At 32.4% G+C, this 24,492-nt stretch overlaps 1 protein-coding gene across 10 annotated transcripts in view; it reads right to left on the bottom strand.

Annotated features, from left to right (window-relative positions):
- Positions 1-23,703, bottom strand: part of tjp1a (tight junction protein 1a) — a 130,549-nt gene extending 106,846 nt beyond the window's left edge. For 6 of the 10 annotated variants that reach the window (XM_058078741.2, XM_058078745.2, XM_078792925.1 and 3 more), the window contains exon 1: positions 23,226-23,703. In XM_058078741.2, coding sequence (XP_057934724.2) covers positions 23,226-23,317 — 92 coding nt within the window. In that variant the 5' untranslated portion in view covers positions 23,318-23,703. The remainder of the gene's footprint in view (positions 1-23,225) is intronic. The other 4 variants (XM_058078744.2, XM_058078746.2, XM_078792938.1 and 1 more) reach the window with 2 other exon arrangements.
- Positions 23,704-24,492: the final 789 nt, after the last annotated feature.

Raw genomic sequence — 24,492 nt, 5'->3', positions numbered from 1 at the left:
ATTCATTATGAGAAAAAAAGAAAAAAATATATAGAAAAAACAAAAGGTCGTGATTATGAAAAAATAAGAAAAAAATTAACAATTATGAGATAACTAGCCAAAATTATGAAATAAAAAGTCATAATTATGAAATAAGAAATCAGAATTATGAGATAAAAATTCATTATGAAAAAAAAGGAAAAAATTATAGAAAAAACCAAAAGGTTGTGATTATGAAAAAATGAAAAAAAAATTCACAATTATGAGATAACTAGCCAAAATTATGAAATAAAAAGTCATAATAATGAAATAAGAAATTGGAATTATGAGATAAAAATTAATTATGAGAAAAAAAGGAAAAAATATAGAAAAAACAAAAGGTCAAGATTATGAACTAATAAGAAAAAAATGAACAATTATGAGATAACTAGCCAAAATTATTAAATAAAAAGTCATAATTATGAAATAAGAAATCAGAATTATGAGCTAAAAATTCATTATGAGAAAAAAGGAAAACATTATAGAAAAAAACAAAACGTCATGATTATAAAAAAATAAGAAAAAAATTCACAATTATGAGATAACTAGCCAAAATTATGAAATAAAAAGTCATAATTATGAAATAAGAAATCAGAATTATGAGCTAAAAATTCATTATGAGAAAAAAGGAAAACATTATAGAAAAAAACAAAACGTCATGATTATAAAAAAATAAGAAAAAAATTCACAATTATGAGACAACTAGCCAAAATTATGAAATAAAAAGTAATTGTTATGAAAAAAAGTCAAAACTTTGAGAAAAACTCAAAAAGGTCATAATTATGAGATATATTTTTTAGACAAAAAGAAAAAAAAAATCACAATTATGAGCTAAAAAAAATCTACATTCTGAAATAAAAAGTCATAATTATGAAACAAGAACTCTAAATTATGAGATGAAAAGTCATAATTATGAAATAAGAAATCAGAATTATGAGATAAAAATAGGGGAAAAAAATATAGAAAAAAATCAAAAGGCCATGATGACAGTCATAATTGCAAGAAAAAATTCACAATTATGAGATAACTAGCCAAGATTATGAAATAAATTACGACAATTATGACATAAAAGGTCAAAATTATGAGATTAAAAATCATATTTCTGAGATTAAAAACTATTATAAGAAACAAATTTTAATTTTGACATAAAAACTCAAAACGATAATAATAAAAAAAAAACATAATTCTGAAATAAAAAGTCATAATTATGAGACAAAAAGTCAAAGTGAAAGAGCGGGAGATGATTCCTTTATAAAGTGGCCGGAAATGGCCCCCGGGCTGCACTTTGGACCCCCCCCCCCACCCCCCGTTGTACATAATATATTTATTTATCATGAGTGATGCTGCCTTTTGTTGTCATTTTTTTTTTTTTTGGTCATAAATCCATTTTCCCGTGCAGTGAAAGTGTTTCATTGCATGCGGTAGAAATAAACAGGAAGTCCCCAACCGGGGGCTGGAGTGCACTCAAGAGCGTGTCCCCCAGAAGCAACCTTTTTATCCAAAACAACAAAGCTCAGCACGGAAATAGAGACATAAAATCCAACATTGACGGCGGTGAAAAGCAGCTCATGAATTTTACATGAGACTTCCACCCAAAATAGAGCATCCCACCCCAACCATCCACCCCCCACCCAAGCCCCCACGCGCCCTGGATTAAACAGGTCAGTAGCAAACCTCATCAATTACGCAGAATCACAGATATGTGTACATGTTACAGAATTATGAGCTAAAAAAAATCTAAATTATGACATAAAAAGTCCTAATTTTCAGATGAATACTCTAATATGAAAGAAAAAAGTCGACATTCTGAGATAAAAAGTCATAATTATGAGAAAAAAAGTCTAAATTATGAGATGAAAAGTCATAATTATGAAATCAGAATTATGAGATAGAAATTCATTATGAGAAAAAAAGGAAAAAAATCATAAAAAAGTCATAATTGCGAGAAAAAAATTCACAATTATGAGATAACTAGCCAAAATTATGAAATAAAAAAAGCCAATTTGGTCATAATTATGAGATAGGAAAGTCATATTTTTTAGACAAAAAGAAAAAAAAATCACAATTATGAGCTAAAAAAAATCTAAATTATGACATAAAAAGTCATAATTTTGAGATGAATACTCTAATATGAAAGAAAAAGTCCACATTCTGAGATGAAAAGTCATAATTATGAAATAAGAAATCAGAATTATGAGATAAATATTCATTATGAGAAAAAAAGGAAAAAAAATATAGAAAAAAATCAAAAGTTCATGATGTCATAATTGCAAGACAAAAATTCACAATTATGAGATAACTAGCCAAAATTATGAAATAAAAAGTCAAAATTATGAGACAAAAAGCCATAATTAGGATATAGCAAAGTCATCATTTTGAGATGAAAAGTAAAAAAAAATCACAATTATGATATCAGAAGTCAAAATTATGAGATAAAAAGTCATTATGAGATTAAACGTCAAAATTATAAGAAAAAGTCAAAAGGTCATAATTATGACATAAAAAGTCAAAATTATGAGATTAAAAAAATCATAATTCTGAGATAAAAAACTATTATAAGAAACACATTTAAATTTTGACATAAAAACTCATAATTATCAGATTTAAAAAAATCAAAATTATGAAATAAAAAGTCAAACTTATGAGACAAAAAGACATAATTAGGAGATAGCAAAGTCATAATTTTGAGATGAAAAGTAAAAAAAAAAACATTATGAGATAAGAAGTCAAAATTATGAGAAAAAATATATATTTTTAATTAATTAATAAACTTAAAATAAAAAAATATTAATAATAGAAATTATGAGATAAAAAGTCATTAAACTCCAAAATCATAAGAAAAAGTCAAAAGGTCATAATTATGACATAAAAAGTCAAAATTATGAGATAAAAAAATCATAATTCTGAGATAAAAACTATTATACGAAACAAATTTACATTTTGACAAAATACTCATAATTATGAGATAAAAAAAATCAAAATTATGAAATAAAAAGTCAAAATTATAAGACAAAAAGACATAATTAGGAGATAGCAAAGTCATAATTTTGAGATGAAAAGTAAAAAAAAATCACAATTATGATATAAGAAGTAAAAATTATGAGAAAATTTTATTTTTAATTAATTAATAAAATGAAAATGAAAAATTATTAATAATTAAAATTACGAGTTAAAAAGTAATTATTAAACGTCAAAATTATAAGAAAAAGTCAAAAGGTCATAATTATGACATAAAAAGTCATAATTATGAGATAAAAAAAATCATAATTCTGAGATAAAAACTATTATAAGAAACAAATTTACATTTTGACAAAAAAACTCATAATTATGAGATTAAAAAAAAATCAAAATTATGAAATAAAAAGTCTAAATTATGAGACAAAATGACATAACTAGGAGATAGCAAAGTCATAATTTTGAGATGAAAAGTAAAAAAAATCACCATTATGAGATAAGAAATCACAATTATGAGAAAAATTTATTTTTAATTAATTAATAAAATTAAAATAAAAAATGATTAATAATTAAAATTACAAGTTAAAAAGTAATTATTAAACGTCAACATTATAAGAAAAAGTCAAAAGGTCATAATTATGACATAAAAAGTCAAAATTATGAAATAAAAAGATAAAACTATTATAAGAAACAAATTTACATTTTGACATAAAAACTCATAATTATGAGATTTAAAAAAAATCAAAATTATGAAATAAAAAGTCAAAATTATGAGACAAAATGACATAACTAGGAGATAGCAAAGTCATAATTTTGAGATGAAAAGTAAGAAGTCACAATTATGAGAAAAATATATTTTTAATTAATTAATAAAATTAAAATAAAAAATGATTAATAATTAAAATTACGAGTTAAAAAGTAATTATTAAACGTCAAAATTATAAGAAAAAGTCAAAAGGTCATAATTATGACATAAAAAGTCAAAATTATGAGATAAAAAAATCAAAATTATGAAATAAAAAGATAAAACTATTATAAGAAACAAATTTACATTTTGACATAAAAACTCATAATTATGAGATTTAAAAAAAATCAAAATTATGAAATAAAAAGTCAAAATTATGAGACAAAAAGCCAATTTGGTCATAATTATGAGATAGGAAAGTCATATTTTTTTAGACAAAAAAATAAATAAATCACAATTAAGTTCCTGTCAAATTGCATCGGGGTCGTGATTAAACGCTAAAGGATCCCGAGGTAAAGGTGATGAAATAGCGGGGGTTGGGGGGGGTGGGGTGGTGGGTGGTCACCTGGGTTCATTGCTTTTAGCCGTATGAGCTAACGTACTTTATTATGACAGATGTTGGCACGGAGAGCACTTAGCACAACTGGCGGAGTTTAGCAGGGACTCCGGGGACAAGGCCGGTGGGGGGTGTCGTCATTATAGGAGACACACACACACACAAGACGTGCGGTGGTTCCTCTCCTGCCCCCCAACCATCCACCCATCCACCCCTTCCCCGGTGACCTCTGAGGAAAAGGGTCTTTTTGCATCGTCGTCTTTGTACAACCAGATGGACTTAAAGCAAGGCGATAAAAAGGCTTTCCATATATACTAGAAAAAAGGCACACATATGAATATTATTTTTATACCGTATAAAACATCACATACAATATTATATTACGGGATACAAAGTTATAATTATGAGGTAGGAACATCATAATTACAAGATTAAAAACTCACCAATATGAGATAAGAAGTCAAAATGATGAGAAAAAAGTCAAAAAGTCATAATTATGACATAAAAAGTCGAAATTATGAGATTAAAAAAAATTCCGAGATAAAAAGCAAAAAAATATTAAAATTATGAGATAAAAAGTCAAAATTATGAGATGAAAAGTCACCATGAGATTTAAAGTCAAAATTATGAGAAAAAGTCAAAAAAGGTCATAATTATGACATAAAGTCGAAATTATGAGATTAAAAATAATATTACTGAGATAAAAACTATTATAAGACACAAATTTAAATTTTGACATAACACAATTATGAGATAAAAAAATCCAAATTATGAAATAAAAAGTCAGAATTATGAGATAGAAAAAATCAAAATTATGAGACAAAAATCCATAATTAGGTGATGGGAAAGTCATAATTGTGAGATAAAAAGCAAAAAAAAAAATCACAATCATGAGATAAGAAGTCAAAATTATGAAAAAAGTCAAAAGGTCATAATTATGACATAAAAAGTCAAAATGATGAGATAAAAAAAATCATAATTCTGAGATAAAAACTATTATAAGAAACATTTTTATTTTGACATAACTCATAATTATGAAAGAAAAAAAACAAAATTATGAAATAAAAAGTCATAATTATGACGTACAACATCAAAATGTTATGTCCCTCTGATGTACTCCTTCCTGATCCTATCCATCCTGGTCACTCCCACTGAGAACCTCAGCAAAAAAATCAAAATTATGAAATAAAAAGTCATAATTATGAGGTACAAAGTCAAAATTATGAGACAAAAATCCATAATTAGGAGATGGGAAAGTCATAACTGTGAGATAAAAAGCAAAAAAAAAAATCACGATCATGAGATAAGAAGTCAAAATTATGAGATGAAAAGTCATTATGAGATTAAAAGTCAAAATTATGAGATTTAAAAAAATCATAATTCTGAGATAAAAAAAACTTATGAGAAAACACATTTTTATTTTGACATAACTCATAATTATGAGATTAAAAAAATCAAAATTATGAAATATTATGAAATTATGAAAAAATATGAAAAGGATGTAATTATGACATACAACATCAAAATGTGACATCCCTCTGATGTACTCCTTCCTGATCCTATCCATCCTGGTCACTCCCACTGAGAACCTCAGCAAAAAAATCAAAATTATGAAATAAAAAGTCATAATTATGAGGTACAAAGTCAAAATTATGAGACAAAAATCCATAATTAGGAGATGGGAAAGTCATAACTGTGAGATAAAAAGCAAAAAAAAATCACGATCATGAGATAAGTCAAAATTATGAGATGAAAAGTCATTATGAGATTAAAAGTCAAAATTATGAGATTTAAAAAAAATCATAATTCTGAGATAAAAAACTTATGAGAAACACATTTTTATTTTGACATAACTCATAATTATTACATTAAAAAAAATCCAAATTATGAAATATTATGAAAAAATATGAAAAGGACGTAATTATGACGTACAACATCAAAATGTGACATCCCTCTGATGTACTCCTTCCTGATCCTATCCATCCTGGTCACTCCCACTGAGAACCTCAGCAAAAAAATCAAAATTATGAAATAAAAAGTCATAATTATGAGGTACAAAGTCAAAATTATGAGACAAAAATCCATAATTAGGAGATGGGAAAGTCATAACTGTGAGATAAAAAGCAAAAAAAAAAATCACGATCATGAGATAAGTCAAAATTATGAGATGAAAAGTCATTATGAGATTAAAAGTCAAAATTATGAGATTTAAAAAAATCATAATTCTGAGATAAAAAAAACTTATGAGAAAACACATTTTTATTTTGACATAACTCATAATTATGAGATTAAAAAAATCAAAATTATGAAATATTATGAAATTATGAAAAAATATGAAAAGGATGTAATTATGACATACAACATCAAAATGTGACATCCCTCTGATGTACTCCTTCCTGATCCTATCCATCCTGGTCACTCCCACTGAGAACCTCAGCAAAAAAATCAAAATTATGAAATAAAAAGTCATAATTATGAGGTACAAAGTCAAAATTATGAGACAAAAATCCATAATTAGGAGATGGGAAAGTCATAACTGTGAGATAAAAAGCAAAAAAAAATCACGATCATGAGATAAGTCAAAATTATGAGATGAAAAGTCATTATGAGATTAAAAGTCAAAATTATGAGATTTAAAAAAAATCATAATTCTGAGATAAAAAACTTATGAGAAACACATTTTTATTTTGACATAACTCATAATTATTACATTAAAAAAAATCCAAATTATGAAATATTATGAAAAAATATGAAAAGGACGTAATTATGACGTACAACATCAAAATGTGACATCCCTCTGATGTACTCCTTCCTGATCCTATCCATCCTGGTCACTCCCACTGAGAACCTCAGCAAAAAAATCAAAATTATGAAATAAAAAGTCATAATTATGAGGTACAAAGTCAAAATTATGAGACAAAAATCCATAATTAGGAGATGGGAAAGTCATAACTGTGAGATAAAAAGCAAAAAAAAAAATCACGATCATGAGATAAGTCAAAATTATGAGATGAAAAGTCATTATGAGATTAAAAGTCAAAATTATGAGATTTAAAAAAAAATCATAATTCTGAGATAAAAAAACTTATGAGAAACACATTTTTATTTTGACATAACTCATAATTATGAGATTAAAAAAATCAAAATTATGAAATATTATGAAATTATGAAAAAATATGAAAAGGACGTAATTATGACGTACAACATCAAAATGTGACATCCCTCTGATGCACTCCTTCCTGATCCTATCCATCCTGGTCACTCCCACTGAGAACCTCAGCAAAAAAATCAAAATTATGAAATAAAAAGTCATAATTATGAGGTACAAAGTCAAAATTATGAGATTTAAAAAAATCATAATTCTGAGATAAAAAAACTTATGAGAAACACATTTTTATTTTGACATAACTCATAATTATGAGATTTAAAAAAATCCAAATTATGAAATATTATGAAAAAATATGAAAAGGACGTAATTATGACGTACAACATCAAAATGTGACATCCCTCTGATGTACTCCTTCCTGATCCTATCCATCCTGGTCACTCCCACTGAGAACCTCAGCAAAAAAATCAAAATTATGAAATAAAAAGTCATAATTATGAGGTACAAAGTCAAAATTATGAGACAAAAATCCATAATTAGGTGATGGGAAAGTCATAATTGTGAGATAAAAAGCAAAAAAAAAAATCACAATCATGAGATAAGAAGTCAAAATTATGAAAAAAGTCAAAAGGTCATAATTATGACATAAAAAGTCAAAATGATGAGATAAAAAAATCATAATTCTGAGATAAAAACTATTATAAGAAACATTTTTATTTTGACATAACTCATAATTATGAAAGAAAAAAAACAAAATTATGAAATAAAAAGTCATAATTATGACGTACAACATCAAAATGTTATGTCCCTCTGATGTACTCCTTCCTGATCCTATCCATCCTGGTCACTCCCACTGAGAACCTCAGCAAAAAAATCAAAATTATGAAATAAAAAGTCATAATTATGAGGTACAAAGTCAAAATTATGAGACAAAAATCCATAATTAGGAGATGGGAAAGTCATAACTGTGAGATAAAAAGCAAAAAAAAAAATCACGATCATGAGATAAGAAGTCAAAATTATGAGATGAAAAGTCATTATGAGATTAAAAGTCAAAATTATGAGATTTAAAAAAATCATAATTCTGAGATAAAAAAACTTATGAGAAAACACATTTTTATTTTGACATAACTCATAATTATGAGATTAAAAAAATCAAAATTATGAAATATTATGAAATTATGAAAAAATATGAAAAGGATGTAATTATGACATACAACATCAAAATGTGACATCCCTCTGATGTACTCCTTCCTGATCCTATCCATCCTGGTCACTCCCACTGAGAACCTCAGCAAAAAAATCAAAATTATGAAATAAAAAGTCATAATTATGAGGTACAAAGTCAAAATTATGAGACAAAAATCCATAATTAGGAGATGGGAAAGTCATAACTGTGAGATAAAAAGCAAAAAAAAATCACGATCATGAGATAAGTCAAAATTATGAGATGAAAAGTCATTATGAGATTAAAAGTCAAAATTATGAGATTTAAAAAAAATCATAATTCTGAGATAAAAAACTTATGAGAAACACATTTTTATTTTGACATAACTCATAATTATTACATTAAAAAAAATCCAAATTATGAAATATTATGAAAAAATATGAAAAGGACGTAATTATGACGTACAACATCAAAATGTGACATCCCTCTGATGTACTCCTTCCTGATCCTATCCATCCTGGTCACTCCCACTGAGAACCTCAGCAAAAAAATCAAAATTATGAAATAAAAAGTCATAATTATGAGGTACAAAGTCAAAATTATGAGACAAAAATCCATAATTAGGAGATGGGAAAGTCATAACTGTGAGATAAAAAGCAAAAAAAAAAATCACGATCATGAGATAAGTCAAAATTATGAGATGAAAAGTCATTATGAGATTAAAAGTCAAAATTATGAGATTTAAAAAAAAATCATAATTCTGAGATAAAAAAACTTATGAGAAACACATTTTTATTTTGACATAACTCATAATTATGAGATTAAAAAAATCAAAATTATGAAATATTATGAAATTATGAAAAAATATGAAAAGGACGTAATTATGACGTACAACATCAAAATGTGACATCCCTCTGATGCACTCCTTCCTGATCCTATCCATCCTGGTCACTCCCACTGAGAACCTCAGCAAAAAAATCAAAATTATGAAATAAAAAGTCATAATTATGAGGTACAAAGTCAAAATTATGAGATGAAAAGTCATTATGAGATTAAAAGTCAAAATTATGAGATTTAAAAAAATCATAATTCTGAGATAAAAAACTTATGAGAAACACATTTTTATTTTGACATAACTCATAATTATGGGCTAAAAAAATCAAAATTATGAAATATTATTAAATTATGAAAAAATATGAAAAGGACGTAATTATGACGTACAACATCAAAATGTGACATCCCTCTGATGCACTCCTTCCTGATCCTATCCATCCTGGTCACTCCCACTGAGAACCTCAGCAAAAAAATCAAAATTATGAAATAAAAAGTCATAATTATGAGGTACAAAGTCAAAATTATGAGATTTAAAAAAATCATAATTCTGAGATAAAAAACTTATGAGAAACACATTTTTATTTTGACATAACTCATAATTATGAGATTTAAAAAAATCCAAATTATGAAATATTCTGAAAAAATATGAAAAGGACGTAATTATGACGTACAACATCAAAATGTGACATCCCTCTGATGTACTCCTTCCTGATCCTATCCATCCTGGTCACTCCCACTGAGAACCTCAGCAAAAAAATCAAAATTATGAAATAAAAAGTCATAATTATGAGGTACAAAGTCAAAATTATGAGACAAAAATCCATAATTAGGAGATGGGAAAGTCATAACTGTGAGATAAAAAGCAAAAAAAAAAATCACGATCATGAGATAAGTCAAAAAAGTCATTATGAGATTAAAAGTCAAAATTATGAGATTTAAAAAAATCATAATTCTGAGATAAAAAACTTATGAGAAACACATTTTTATTTTGACATAACTCATAATTATGAGATTTAAAAAATCAAAATTATGAAATATTATGAAATTATGAAAAGGACGTAATTATGACGTACAACATCAAAATGTGACATCCCTCTGATGCACTCCTTCCTGATCCTATCCATCCTGGTCACTCCCACTGAGAACCTCAGCATCCTGCATATCTGCTACCTCCAATTCCAAACATTTCAACTCTCTGCTACTAAAATGATCTATGATGACCGTTTGTTTTCCAAAAATAATGTTGATTATATTAACTTATTATTTCTTCAATATTTTCAAATCGTGAAAAGTCCAAAGTCCCCAAAGTTCGATACCCTCACCAAGTCCAAAGCAAAAGTTGCAGCATGAAAAGAAGCCAGATGTGACAAAAGGAGTCAGGTGAATAAAACATGAGGGAACAAGCGGCTGGAAGGCAAAATAAGGAGACAAGGAGGAGCGAGGAGGAGGCGCATAATGCAAAGAGACAAAGGACAGAGGGACACTGTCGGGGGGTGGTGGGGGGGGGCTCCGAGTGCTCCGAGTGCTCCGTAATGTCTGACTCTTCGGCCCCCGGTGATGGTGGACGTTGGACATGCATCATCCTGCTAAGGGCCCCCCCCCCCCTCCCACAGCAGGGGACGAGGGGGGGCGATGAGAGAAGCATGACACATCCTGCTTCATAGGGACAACCTTGCTGACCCCCCCACCCCCCCAAAATAAAAAAAAACATCTTCCTTCAAATTTTATACATAGAAACACTGTGTGGTGCAGTGGTGTCCAATATGCGGCCCGGGGACAACTTGCGGCCTACAATTCATTTTTTATTGGCCCGTAGTACGTTCTAAAAATATGATTTACAAGCAACAAAAAAATATGTAGTAATTTTACCAAAATAAACGTAAAAACTTTAATTTAGTTTGAAAAAATAATAATTCTATGAAAAATAATGTCATAATATAGTAAGAATAATTTTAGTGTCAAGTTGAAATATTAAAGAAAAAATTTTTTTTTTCAAATGTTATATGAGAAAAAATTAACAAAATAAAGCTGCAATTTTTGGAAAATTCGATTATGGATAAAATGATATTGTTACAAAAATAAAGTCAAAATATCGAGAAAAAAAATTTAATTATCGAAGAAAATGTAATTATCGTATCGTACATAGAAACAGTGTGTGGCATACAGCTGTGTCCAATATGCGGCCCGGGGACCACTTGTGGCCTATAATTCATTTTTGATTAACCGTGGCACGTTCTAAAAATATGATTTACAAGCAACAAAAAAATATGTAGTAATTTTACCAAAATAAATTCACAATATGAACATAAAAAATGTAATTTAGTTTGAAAAAATAATAATTCTATGAAAAATAATGTCATAATATAGTAAGAATAATTTTAGCGTCAAGTTGAAATATTAAAGAAAAAATTTTTTTTTTCAAAAGTTATATGAGAAAAAATTAACAAAATAAAGCTGCAATTTTTGGAAAATTCGATTATGGATAAAATGATATTGTTACAAAAATAAAGTCAAAATATCGAGAAAGAAAATTTAATTATCGAAGAAAATGTAATTATCGTATCGTACATAGAAACAGTGTGTGGCATACAGCTGTGTCCAATATGCGGCCCGGGGACCACTTGTGGCCTATAATTCATTTTTGACAAAAAAATTTACAAAAATAAAGTCAAAATATGAAAAGAAAAAAGTCAGATTCTAACTAAGATTACGCCCGAAGACAGCTGAAAAAATGTTTTTTTTAGTCCAAAAAGTTGCCCCCCCCCCTTTTTTTTCAGAGGACAAGAAATGGGGTGTCCAATATGCAGCCCTGGGACCACTTGCGGCCTATAATTAATTTTTGATTGGCTCGTGGCAATTTCTAAAAATAAGATTTAAAAACAAACAAAAAAATATGTAGTAATTTTACAAAAATAAATTCACAATATGACCATAAAATATTTAATTTAGTTTGAAAAAATAATTAAATTATTAAAGAAAAAATATTTTGTTCTCAAAATCATAATCATGGAAAATCATGGAAAATCAGGTTATGAATAAAGTGAATAAAGAATAAAAGAATAGAAGAATAAAGAAGAAGAAAAAAAAATGATAAGAAGAGTTAAAATAGTTTGAAAATATTTTTTACAAAAAGCAGCGAAAAAACATTAGGGGGAAAAAAAAAAAACGTTGACATGATGGAATTAAAGCCTGAATATTATCGGAATAAAATCATAATATTACAACAACAACATTTACATTTAATAACTGTGTGAATACAATAATTTTTACAATAATAAAGTCAAAATATGAAGAGAAAAAAAAAACAGATTACGCCCAAAGACAGCTGAAAAAATATTTTTTTATAAGTCCTAAAAGTTGGTCCCCTGCCACCCCCCCCCTCCCCCTCTTTTCAGAGGACAAGAAATGAAATAATAAATGTCATATCCGTCACACACACACACACACACACACACACACACCAGTGGAGCCCCCCCCCCCCCCCCCCGCTGTGTCCTTCTGCGTTTGATGTATTTCCTCGTGTCAGCTCGCCGTGATCCACGGTGTCAGCCATGAGTCACCACAGGTCAAGAACGCGTGACTCGCAGATTCCAAAAAGTCATTGCTGCTCCGACTCTGATGGACTCGGAGTCTCTGATGGGCTTCCGGTGTCATTCACTCCATCCTTACGCCGGGAACGCTGTCGGCTGGGTTTCAATGGGTTTTGGTCTCGGAACTCCGCCATGTAAGCCGTTTTAAACATTTTAAAGTAAATTTAAAGTAAAGTCAATTTAAACATTTAAAAAAAATATACACATACCGCAGATAATCAAGAAATTACATTAAAATATCTAATGTAATTAAAAATATTAGTATTTCAAAATAAATGTGTGGCAGACCTAAGTCAAAGTAAAATATCTGTATTTAATGAATAAAATAAAAATATACTGAAATATTACATTGAAATAATATTAAACAATTATATTATAATTATAAATTACATTTAAATATTTTTTTTATTATTTTTTTAATATAAATATATTGAATAAATCCTTCATCCATAATGTGGTTAATTTAAAAAATAAATTACTTTGAAATGTAATAAAATTATGATTTAAATAAAAAATTTAAAGTAATAAACACATATCGCAGACAATCAAAAATAACATTAAAATATATAATTAATTCAAATATTAGTATTTCAAAATAAATATTCCAGATTATTATAAAATGACAAAATATTTGAATATAATTAATTTACATCAAAAATGTGTAGAAGTGTGGCAGAGCTAAGGCAAAGTAAATATTTAAAATATCTGTATTTAATGAATAAAATAAAAATACAAATAAATATCACATTGAAATAATATTAAACAATTATATAATAATTATAAATAATCAGAAAATTACATTTAAATATTTTTTGTATTATTTTTTTTATATAAATATATTGAATAAATCCTTCATCCGTAATGTGGTTAATTTAAAAAATAAATTACTTTGAAATGTAATAAAATTATGATTTAATTAAAAATTTTAAAGTAATAAACACATACCGTAATACATATTAGTATTTCAAAATAAATATTCCTGATTATTATAAAATGACAAAATATTTTAATATAATTAATTTACATCAAAAATATGTAGAAGTGTGGCAGACCTAAGTCAAAGTATATATTTAAAATAAATAAAATGTATTTAATGAATAAAATAAAAATGCAATTAAATATTACATTGAAATAATATTAAACAATTAATAATAATTGAAATAATAATAAATAAATAAATTAAATAATTATAAATAATCAGAAAATTACATTTAAATATTTTTTGTATTATTTTTTTAATATAAATATATTGAATAAATCCTCCATAATGCGGTTAACCTGTCTCATTGGGTGATAAAAAAAAAAAAAAATCATGCAAAAGCGCGACTTGCTGTAAATCTGTCAATTGTTTCGAAGACCTGGAGGTATTTTTAGCTCAAAAGACAAGAGTTGCAAGTCTAAAGTTAGCCTTAACGTCCAACTTAACGACCACTTAAAACACCGACACCTTGAAAATATCACATACACGCCGACATACTCGGGGCGGGATGCTCCGGAAGGGGCGAGCCACGAGTCATTAAAACCTCGTTAATCTGTTCCCTTTGGTGGCATAAAGCATTTGAGAGGAGATTACAAGCGTTCTGCCAAAGTAAGAAGATGGAACAAACACGGAAGGCAAACCCAACCCCGACGTTAGGCTGACACTTTTAGGCTGCACCGCCTCCATGCCGCCTCCATCGTGGTCAAGACTTCCCTTAAAAGACATGTCTTCTTGTTTTTTTTTGTTTTCTTATGAAGTTAGCATGGTTAGCATGCAGACCTCACAGCTAGGAAACCAGGGTTCAATTCCACCCTCAGTCGGCCATCTCTGTGTGGAGTTTGCACGTTAAATTAAATGGTAAATTAGCTATAATGCTAACAGTTAGCATGCTAGCACCTAGTAAGTTAGCACTAAGTACTAAAAATGCCAAGGCAGTTCTGTAGTGTCCCTACATTATGACATGTATTTATTTGCATTTACACATGGGTTAATGAGCCATAATGCTAACAGTTAGCATGCTAGCACCTAGTAAGTTAGCACTAAGTACCAAAAACGGCAAGGCAGTCCCATAGTGTCCCAACATTACGACACACAGTATATATACTGTATTTTAATGAAGAAAAAAAATGTTAGCCGTTAGCATGCTAGCACCTTGTAAGTTACCACTAAGTACTAAAAATGCCAAGGCAGTTCTGTAGTTCCCCTACATCATGACGTGTATTTATTTGCATTCAGACATGGGTAAAATAGCTACAATGCTAACAGTTAGCATGCTAGCACCTAGTAAGTTAGCACTAAGTTAGCACTAAGTACCAAAAACGGCAATTTTCCCCACAATTATTTTTGCATAATTTTATTAAAACATTTTTGGCTGTCTGGGACGGATTAATTGAATGTACATTATTGTCTATGGGAAAACTTGCCTTGGTTTGAGTCCGCTTTGGTTTCAGTCAGCCTCAATCACAAGTAGACAATTTGCCATTTGTACACCAACTTGACTGTAATTAGTTGAAGACGATAGAAAATAGAAATTAGGTGGTTGGCGTCTCTGTAAGCTGTCTGCGGCGCTTCCTAACGCGGGCGTATCCTCCCCAATCATGGGCCAGATGGCTCGTCTCACCCCCCCCCCCCCCCCCCACTTAGAGTGACAGCTCTGCCTGGTGTTCCCGGTCCACCTGCTTAATGATGCATAACGCCAGCGTCCCGTCTTCCCCGCAAACGCACGTGCACACAAAGCTGCCCTCTCATTTGCGTTAAGAGAGACAGAACACACACATAAACTGACCCCCCCCGACCCCCCCCCCCCCCCGCACAGAGGCCATGAAGCGTAATGCCACACAAAGTGACAATGATGCTTATTAGTTACCTCAGCAGGAGTCGGAGTCTGGGGCCGGCCTGTCATGATGGTGCAAAAAAAAAAAACAAAGTGCAAAAATGTCGTCAGCCTCCATCTGTCCCGTTAGATCACCGCTTTGTGTTTTGCTGATTCATGCCCTCGATAAGGAAATAAGGAATAATGCTGATACACGTCTATGTCAGGTTATTGATTATGTTATAATGCATTACATTAGTACATCGTACGTCGGCCACACAGTTCGAATCTCCAGTTTCAGTCATTTTTGATGATTTTGACAGATTTTTTTTCAAAGGCACACGGAATATTGTGAATGGATTTTCACTTCCTGGTTGCTGTGCAGCGTGTATGGCAACGGGAAAGTTGCACATTTTGTAAAGTCAAGTTTTGGAATTCATGACTTTTTGTCTTGCAAATTAATGACTTTTTTCCCTTGTAAATTCATGACTTTTCGTCTTGTAAATTAATGACTTTTTCTTGTAAATTCATGACTTTTTATCTTGTAAATTAATGACTTTTTCTTGTAAATTAATGACTTTTTCTTGTAAATTCATGACTTTTTATCTTGTAAATTCATGACTTTTTGTCTTGTGAATTCATGACTTTTTTCATCTTGTAAATTAATGACTTTTTTCATCTTGTAAATTAATGACTTTTTCGGCTTGTAAATTAATGACTTTTTTCGGCTTGTAAATTCATGACTTTTTTCCCTTGTAAATTCATGACTTTTTTCCCTTGTAAATTCATGACTTTTTGTCTTGTAAATTAATGACTTTTTTCCCTTGTAAATTCATGACTTTTTGTCTTGTAAATTCATAACTTTTTCTTTTTAAATTCATGACTTTTCATCTTGTAAATTAATGACTTTTTCTTGTAAATTAATGACTTTTTCTTGTAAATTCATGACTTTTTATCTTGTGTATTCATGACTTTTTGTCTTGTGAATTCATGACTTTTTGTCTTGTGAATTCATGACTTTTTGTCTTGTGAATTCATGACTTTTTGTCTTGTGAATTCATGACTTTTGTCTTGTAAATTCATGACTTTTTTCATCTTGTAAATTAATGACTTTCGGCTTGTAAATTAATGACTTTTTTCGGCTTGTAAATTAATGACTTTTTTCGGCTTGTAAATTAATGACTTTTTCCTTGTAAATTAATGACTTTTTCCTTGTAAATTCATGACTTTTTTCCTTGTAAATTCATGACTTTTTATCTTATAAAGTCATGACTTTTGTCTTGTAAATTCATGACTTTTTGTCTTGTAAATTCATGACTTTTTGTCTTGTAAATTGATGACTTTTTATCTTATAAATTCATGACTTTTTGTCTTGTAAATTCATGACTTTTTGTCTTGTAAATTCATGACTTTTTGTCTTGTGAATTCATGACTTTTTCGTCTTGTGAATTCATGACTTTTTGTCTTGTAAATTAATGACTTTTTGTCTTGTAAATTAATGACTTTTTCCTTGTAAATTCATAATTTTTTTCCTTGTAAATTCATGAATTTTTCGTCTTGTAAATTCATGACTTTTTCGTCTTGTAAATTCATGACTTTTTCGTCTTGTAAATTCATGACTTTTTCGTCTTGTAAGTTTGTGAATTTTTTCTTGTAAATTCATTAAATTTTTTTGTAAATTGATGAATTTTTCCCTTGTAAATTCATGACTTTTTCGTCTTGTAAATTCATGACTTTTTCATCTTGTAAATTCATGACTTTTTCGTCTTGTAAATTCATGACTTTTTCATCTTGTAAATTCATGACTTTTTGTCTTGTAAGTTTGTGAATTTTTTCTTGTAAATTCATTAAATTTTTTTGTAAATTGATGAATTTTTCCCTTGTAAATTCATGACTTTTTTCTTGTAAATTCATGAATATTTCCTTGTAAATTCCTGACTTTTTTCTTGTAAATTCCTGACTTTTTGTCTTGTAAATTCCTGACTTTTTCTTGTAAATTAATGACTCGAAATCGGATTTTTTTCCCCCCCAATGTGGCCTGAATACGACATTGTACTTTTTACATAGCTTATTAAATTCTATTTTTAGAATCTGCCGCGGGCCGCAAATAGGTTCCAGACCGCACTTTGGGCACCACTAGACTTGGTTCTATCGGTGTAACAATAACAACTGTACAGAGTTATAATGACAAGCTACATTCACACACGGTCCCATTATAATGTGTTTATGGGTGATTATGCATTAATGGAACCACATCTTTCATACAGTCAATATCCTTCCATGGATTCTGAGCGCCCCGAAAAAGGAGACAGGAATACTGTACATCGGTCATGGTTTCCCTGCTTAAATAAAGGGTGGAAACATCTCTATGTTCACGGTGAATAAAGATGGCGTGCCAGCGAGCGCAGGCGGCAAAGGCGCACCATAGATCAGCTTCTCTTGGTTAAAGTGGCTGTCGGAGGCAATACAGTAATCCACTTTTAATGGCCGTGGCCCCTTCCCCCACCCTGATGTGATGGCCACAGACATAACATCGCGCCGCTCTTAAAAGGGAAGGAGCGTCAAAACCGAGTCACCGCCGCGTTCCTTTGCATCCCATTCGACAGCAGTCGCATGAGCTAAGGAGTGAAATCGAATCCTCCCCCCCCCTTGTGTGACTAAGTCGGGTGTGTTACTCCAGGCGATGGCGTGCAAAGCGAGCGTGACGCTGGGTGAGATGTATTGCTGTGGTTTGTTCAACATGGAGTCACACCTAACGGCACAGACGGTGTACAAATTGTCTACTTGTTGTTGGGGCTGACTGAAACCAAAGCGGACTCAAACCAAGGCAAGTTTTCCCATAGACAATAATGTAAATTCAATGAATCCGTCCCAGACATCCAAAAATGTTTTAATAAAATTATGCAAAAATAATTGGAGTTTGCACGTTAAATTAAACGGTAAATTAGCTATAATGCTAACAGTTAGCATGCTAGCACCTAGCACTAAGTACCAAAAACGGCAAGGCGGTCCCATAGTGTCCCAACATCACAACACACAGTATATATACTGTATTTTAATGAAGAAAAAAAATGTTAGCCGTTAGCATGCTAGCACCTTGTAAGTTACCACTAAGTACTAAAAATGCCAAGGCAGTTTTGTAGTGCCCCTAATCATGACGTGTATTTATTTGCATTCAGACATGGGTAAATTAGCTACAATGCTAACAGTTAGCATGCTAGCACACAACGTACCACTAAGGTGAGATGTATTGCTGTGGTTTGTTCAACATGGAGTCACACCTAACGGGCACAGACGGTGTACAAATAGCAAATTGTCTACTTGTTGTTGGGGCTGACTGAAACCAAAGCGGACTCAAACCGAGGCAAGTTTTCCCATAAACAATAATGTAAATTCAATTAATCCGCCCCAGACACCCAAAAATGTTTTAATAAAATTATGCAAAAATAATTGTGAGGAAAATACATTTGCACGTTGGTCAAGTGGTTAGCTCGCAGGCCTCACAACTAGGAGACCCGAGTTCGATTACACCCTCGGCCATCTCTGTGTAGAGTTTGCATGTTAAATTAAACGGTAAATTAGCTATAATGCTAACAGTTAGCATGCTAGCACCTAGTAAGTTAGCACTAAGTACCAAAAATGGCAAAACAGTCCCATAGTGTCCTGACTGTTTCTGACTGAAACCAAAGCGGACTCAAACCGAGGCAAGTTTTCCCATAGACAATAGTGTAAATTCAATTAATCTGTCCGTCCCAGACACCGAAAAATGTTTTAATAAAATTATGCAAAAATAATTGTGGGGAAAATAAATTTAGGAGGCTGCACGTTGGTCAAGTGGTTAGTGCGCAGGCCTGTATTAATACGTTTTTATGAATTATAACCAACCTGTGGTGTTTTTTTCCGTGGAAAAAAAACAAAAAAAATTTAAAAAAACATTAAAATTAATTAATTTAAAAAAATAAAATACATTATTAAAATTAATTATTACAATTTATTAATTATCAAAATTAAAAATATAATTAAAAAATATAGCCAAATGGAAGGTTTCTGAAGGAATGATATATAAATGACATGTCTGTCACCACGTCAAACCAACAAGGCTCCAAATAAAGATAGCTTTTTATTTTTCCTGATTACATCCCACATCCCGCATCCGTGCATCCGTGCATCCGTGCATCCGACAAGCCGTCAATCACTTCCAGGTGAGATGTTTTGTTTGTCTCCTGTGACATTTCTAAACATGATCACAGTCACAAAATGAGAGGATGGCCACGTTACAGCGCATATGCCAAATTGGTGGACGGGATGGGGGGGTGGGAGGGGGGGGGCATTCTATTTCTGTTTCCACAGAATCAGCTGTATGGAGATGAAAGGGAAAAAAAGGGTGGGGGGGGGGGGCAGGAGAGCGATTTGCAACAGACATGCTCTCCTCTGTTTGCATTGTTATTGAAGTCTGTTGTTTCACTAAATGTGTCTTGATGCCTGCTAGAGCTGCAATAATTAATCCAAGCAAAAATTAATCCAATATCCGATTCACCAACAACTATTTTTGGTGTTGGATTCATCAATTTTGGATGCCAAAAAGTCTCTAAAATGTGAATTTTTTTTTTTTAATTTCCTTCGTCATCCATGAAAGCAGACCTATTTTGTCTTAACGTGTCGAACCCATGATTCGATTAATCGAAACAAGCGTCAGATTAATTTCTCATTGGACTCCGGTTTCCTCCCACATTCCAAAAAACATGCTAGGTTAATTAGCGACTACAAATTGTCCATAGGTATGAATGTGAGTGTGAATGGTTGTTTGTCTATATGTGCCCTGTGATTGGCTGCCTCGCCGGAAGACAGCTGGGAAAGGCTCCAACACCCCCCGCGACCCTTGTGAGGATAAGCGGTAGAAAGAGAATGAATGAATGAATGAATGAATGAATGAATGAATGAATGAATGAATGAATGAATGAATGAATGAAACTCCTCCCATCACATGAGGAAGTGGTCAAATTTTGGCTTCTTAAGTTCAGAATAAATAAATTGAAGCTAACTCACTAGTTTGTTAGTTGACAGCTGTCTCGAGTCTGTGCAGCACAGGAGTTGCGCAATAATTGTTATAAACAATGAAAAATAGGAGTGTAAAAGTGACTATGGGGGTGTTATTTCATGTCTACCGGGCTCTAATAATGTTAAAAAGCCTATTTGGAGAGCAGTTCCATTTATTGTGATAAAATGATGTTTTTGACAGTTTGTTTGTGTTCAAATTAACCTGAAAAGGCATGAATGGATTTGGATGAAATTGTCAGGAATTGTTAGAAACCGGATATTGAAGAACTGATTTAATTTTTCCGGTGATCCCCAACCCGTCCAGATCCAGGAATTCCATTAAAATGACTTTTATTCATTCATTTTCTACCGCTTTTCCTCACGAGGGTCACAGGGGTGCTGGAGCCTATCCCAGCTGTCTTCCGGCGAGGCAGCCAATCACAGGGCACATATAGACAAACAACCATTCACACTCACATTCATACCTATGGACAATTTGGAGTCGCTAATTAACCTAGCATGTTTTTTTTTGAATGTGGGAGGAAACCGGAGTACCCAGAGAAAACGCACACATGCACGAGGAGAACATGCCCAAGAGTGGAATCAAACCCGGGTCTCCTAGCTGTGTGGCCTGAGCGCGAACCACTCTCCAACGTGCAGCCCTCAGTAGTGTTGTTTTTTAACCAAAAAACGTGTTAACAGGGGCGGATGTTAACCAAGGTTAGCATGCAGCCCTCAGTGTTGGTTGTTAACCAGGGCGGATGTTAACCAAGGTTAGCATATTTTTTTTTTTTGGTTAAATTTAGGCCAGAATTTTGTCTCGCATGCAGGGGGGAGAGAACATGCAAACTCCACACAAAGAGGTAGAAAATTAATATCTATTGGGTGTTAAGTTGCTGTGTGATGAATTTAGTTTTCTTTTGCAAGATGACACCGTGAGTCAGACTATTATATTATTATACTTTTACATATAAAAGGTATGAATGTGAGTGTGAATGGTTGTTTGTCTATATGTGCCCTGTGATTGGCTGGCCACCAGTTTTTTTTTTTGAAATTTCCTTCGTCATCCATGAAAGCAGACCTATTTTGTTTACTCGTGCTGAACCCATGATTCGATTAATCGAAACAAGCGTCAGATTAATTTCTCCTTGGACTCCGGTTTCCTCCCACATTCCAAAAAAAAAAAAACATGCTAGGTTAATTAGCGACTCCAAATTGTCCATAGGTATGAATGTGAGTGTGAATGGTTGTTTGTCTATATGTGCCCCTGTGATTGGCTGGCGACCAGTCCAGGGGGTACCCCGCCTCTCGCCCGAAGACAGCTGGGATAGGCTCCAGCACCCCCCTCGCGACCCTCGTGAGGAAAAGCGGTACAAAATGAATGAATAAAAGTCATTTTAATGGAATTCCTGGATCTGGACGGGTTGGGGATCACCCGCAAAATTCAATCAGTTCTTCAATATCCGGTTTCTGACAATTCCGTGACAATTTCATCCAAATCCATTCATGTCTTTTCAGGTTAATTTGAACATCATTTTATCACAATAAACGGAACTGCTTTCCAAATAGGCTTTTAAACATTATTAGAGCCCGGTAGACATGAAATAACACCCCCATAGTCACCTTTACACTCCAATTTTTTTTATTGTATGTGCCCTGTGATTGGCTGGCGACCAGTCCAGGGTGTACCCCGCCTCTCGCCCAAAGACAGCTGGGATAGGCTCCAGCAACCCCCCCCTCCCCTGTCCCCGCGACCCTTGTGAGGAAAAATCGGTAGAAAATGAATGAAAGTTTCCAAAAAAGGTTCTAGAAAATTATTATTATTATTATAAAAATTAATTATTTTGTGTGAATCACTATAAGAGGGGGGGTGGGGGGGGGGGGACGCCCGTATAGTTGATTGTTGTTTATGTGTCATTAAATCAGACAACTGGTCAAATGGAGTGGAAAATCCTACACACGCATCATGACGGCAAGACTCCAACATACACAGGAAGTATGCTGAATAAGTAAATACATCGGTGGGGGGGTCGGGGGGGGGGGGGTGGATTTTTAAAATCACAACTAAATATTAAAAAAAACAGCAAAAGGATGCCTTGCTTCTGCATCGGTCACTTGATGCATGTGCTAAAACTCATGCATGATGCTAACAAACATGCAAAGAGAGCCATGCACGGCTGCACAGTAAGACACACACACACACACACACACACACACACACTTCCGGCTAAATGTGCATGGAGGTAAAGCAAGTAGGGAGCAGACTTCTGTCAACAACAACAACAACAACTTGGAAGCTTTTTTCCCCCCCCGTGAGCACCAACCCCGACGCTTAAGAGGCTCAAATTTGAAAGCTATTTTCACCACACGCACCTTCCACCAGCCCCCCCCCCCACACTCCCACACTCCCACACTCCCACTTACCACAGCTGTCTCTTGGTGGGTAGGCAGTCTTTGTTGGAGGCTGTCACTCCCATGGCCATCTGCATCACCGTGATGTATTTCTGGTACTTCATCTTCAAAGAGAGGGGTGGGGGGGGGGGGCGCTCCTTGGACCGCTACTTCGAGGAATCCGCGAGCGTGCGTGCAAATGGCTCCGAAAGGGGTCCCCCTGACATCCGCCGCCGCGCGTCCGGTGGCATCAACAGCAGCGCCATTTCCAGGGGGAGAGGTCCCCGGGGAGTCGAAGGAACGGTAGCGCGCCGCCGCCACCCTGCATGTCTGCGCGTTGCCTCTCTAATCCCATTAGAGCTCAGAATAGATTGGCTAATCCGTTCAATTTTGGGCTCATTGTTGTGGTTCACTCTGGAGCGGCCACTTGTTTTGTCTTTCTCCGACCGCTGTTGTTTTGGTTTGTTTAGTTTGATTCCCCCCCACCCTCCCTCTCCAAAGAGTGAGGAGAGAAGAGTCAGAGAGGATGCGGCGGCGGCGGCAGCATCCACGCGTCTGTGAGGTAGGAAGAGGAGTGCGCTCAAAGAGGAAGGAGGAGAGGGAGGAGGAGGAGGAGGAGCGGGAGGGATGTAATGGCTTAGGAGAGGGGGGGGGTGAAAACCTACTACAGTACCACTGACAGAAATCTCAACAATGGAGACGTTTAACGATGTTATCCAGGTTCAGAAAGAAAAGGGACCAGTGGACTAAAATTAAAAATTAAATTAATATTTGCTTAAACAAAAAAAAAGGCACTGTATGTCTTGTGGTTTATGTTAATTAATTTAAATAATTTTGGATAAATAATAATAATTTATTAATATTTTATTAATCATTTATCATGCTTAATATAATTTCCGAGAAGTGTAAATTGAATATTTTTGGCATTAAAAAAAATATGTTTCCAATCTACTAAATACTTTTTTTTTACATTATTAGAGCCCTTAATTTTGACATCATTAAAACAAAAAAAAGCTAACATGCTAACATTTAGCATGCTGGCACCGAGCACCAAAAGTGTTGAGGCAGTTCTATAGTGTCGCTACATCATAACGTGTATTTATTTATATTTAGACACGGGTAAATTAGCTATAATGCTAACAGTTAGCATGCTAGCACCTAGTACGTTAGCGCCGGGGAGACCCCAGACTGGTGGCCAGCCAATCACAGGGCACATACAGACAAACAACCATTCACACTCACATTCATACCTATGGACAATATGGAGTCGCTAATTAACCTAGCATGTTTTTGGAATGTG

The sequence above is a fragment of the Doryrhamphus excisus genome, linkage group LG1 (assembly GCF_037039965.1).
Source record: "Doryrhamphus excisus strain RoL-2023G ecotype Guam linkage group LG1, RoL_Dexc_Guam_v1.1, whole genome shotgun sequence".
NCBI classification, from domain to species: Eukaryota; Metazoa; Chordata; class Actinopteri; order Syngnathiformes; family Syngnathidae; genus Doryrhamphus; species Doryrhamphus excisus.
The sequence above is the reverse complement of the archived record's forward strand: the minus strand, read 5'-3'. Positions and strand labels throughout refer to the sequence as shown.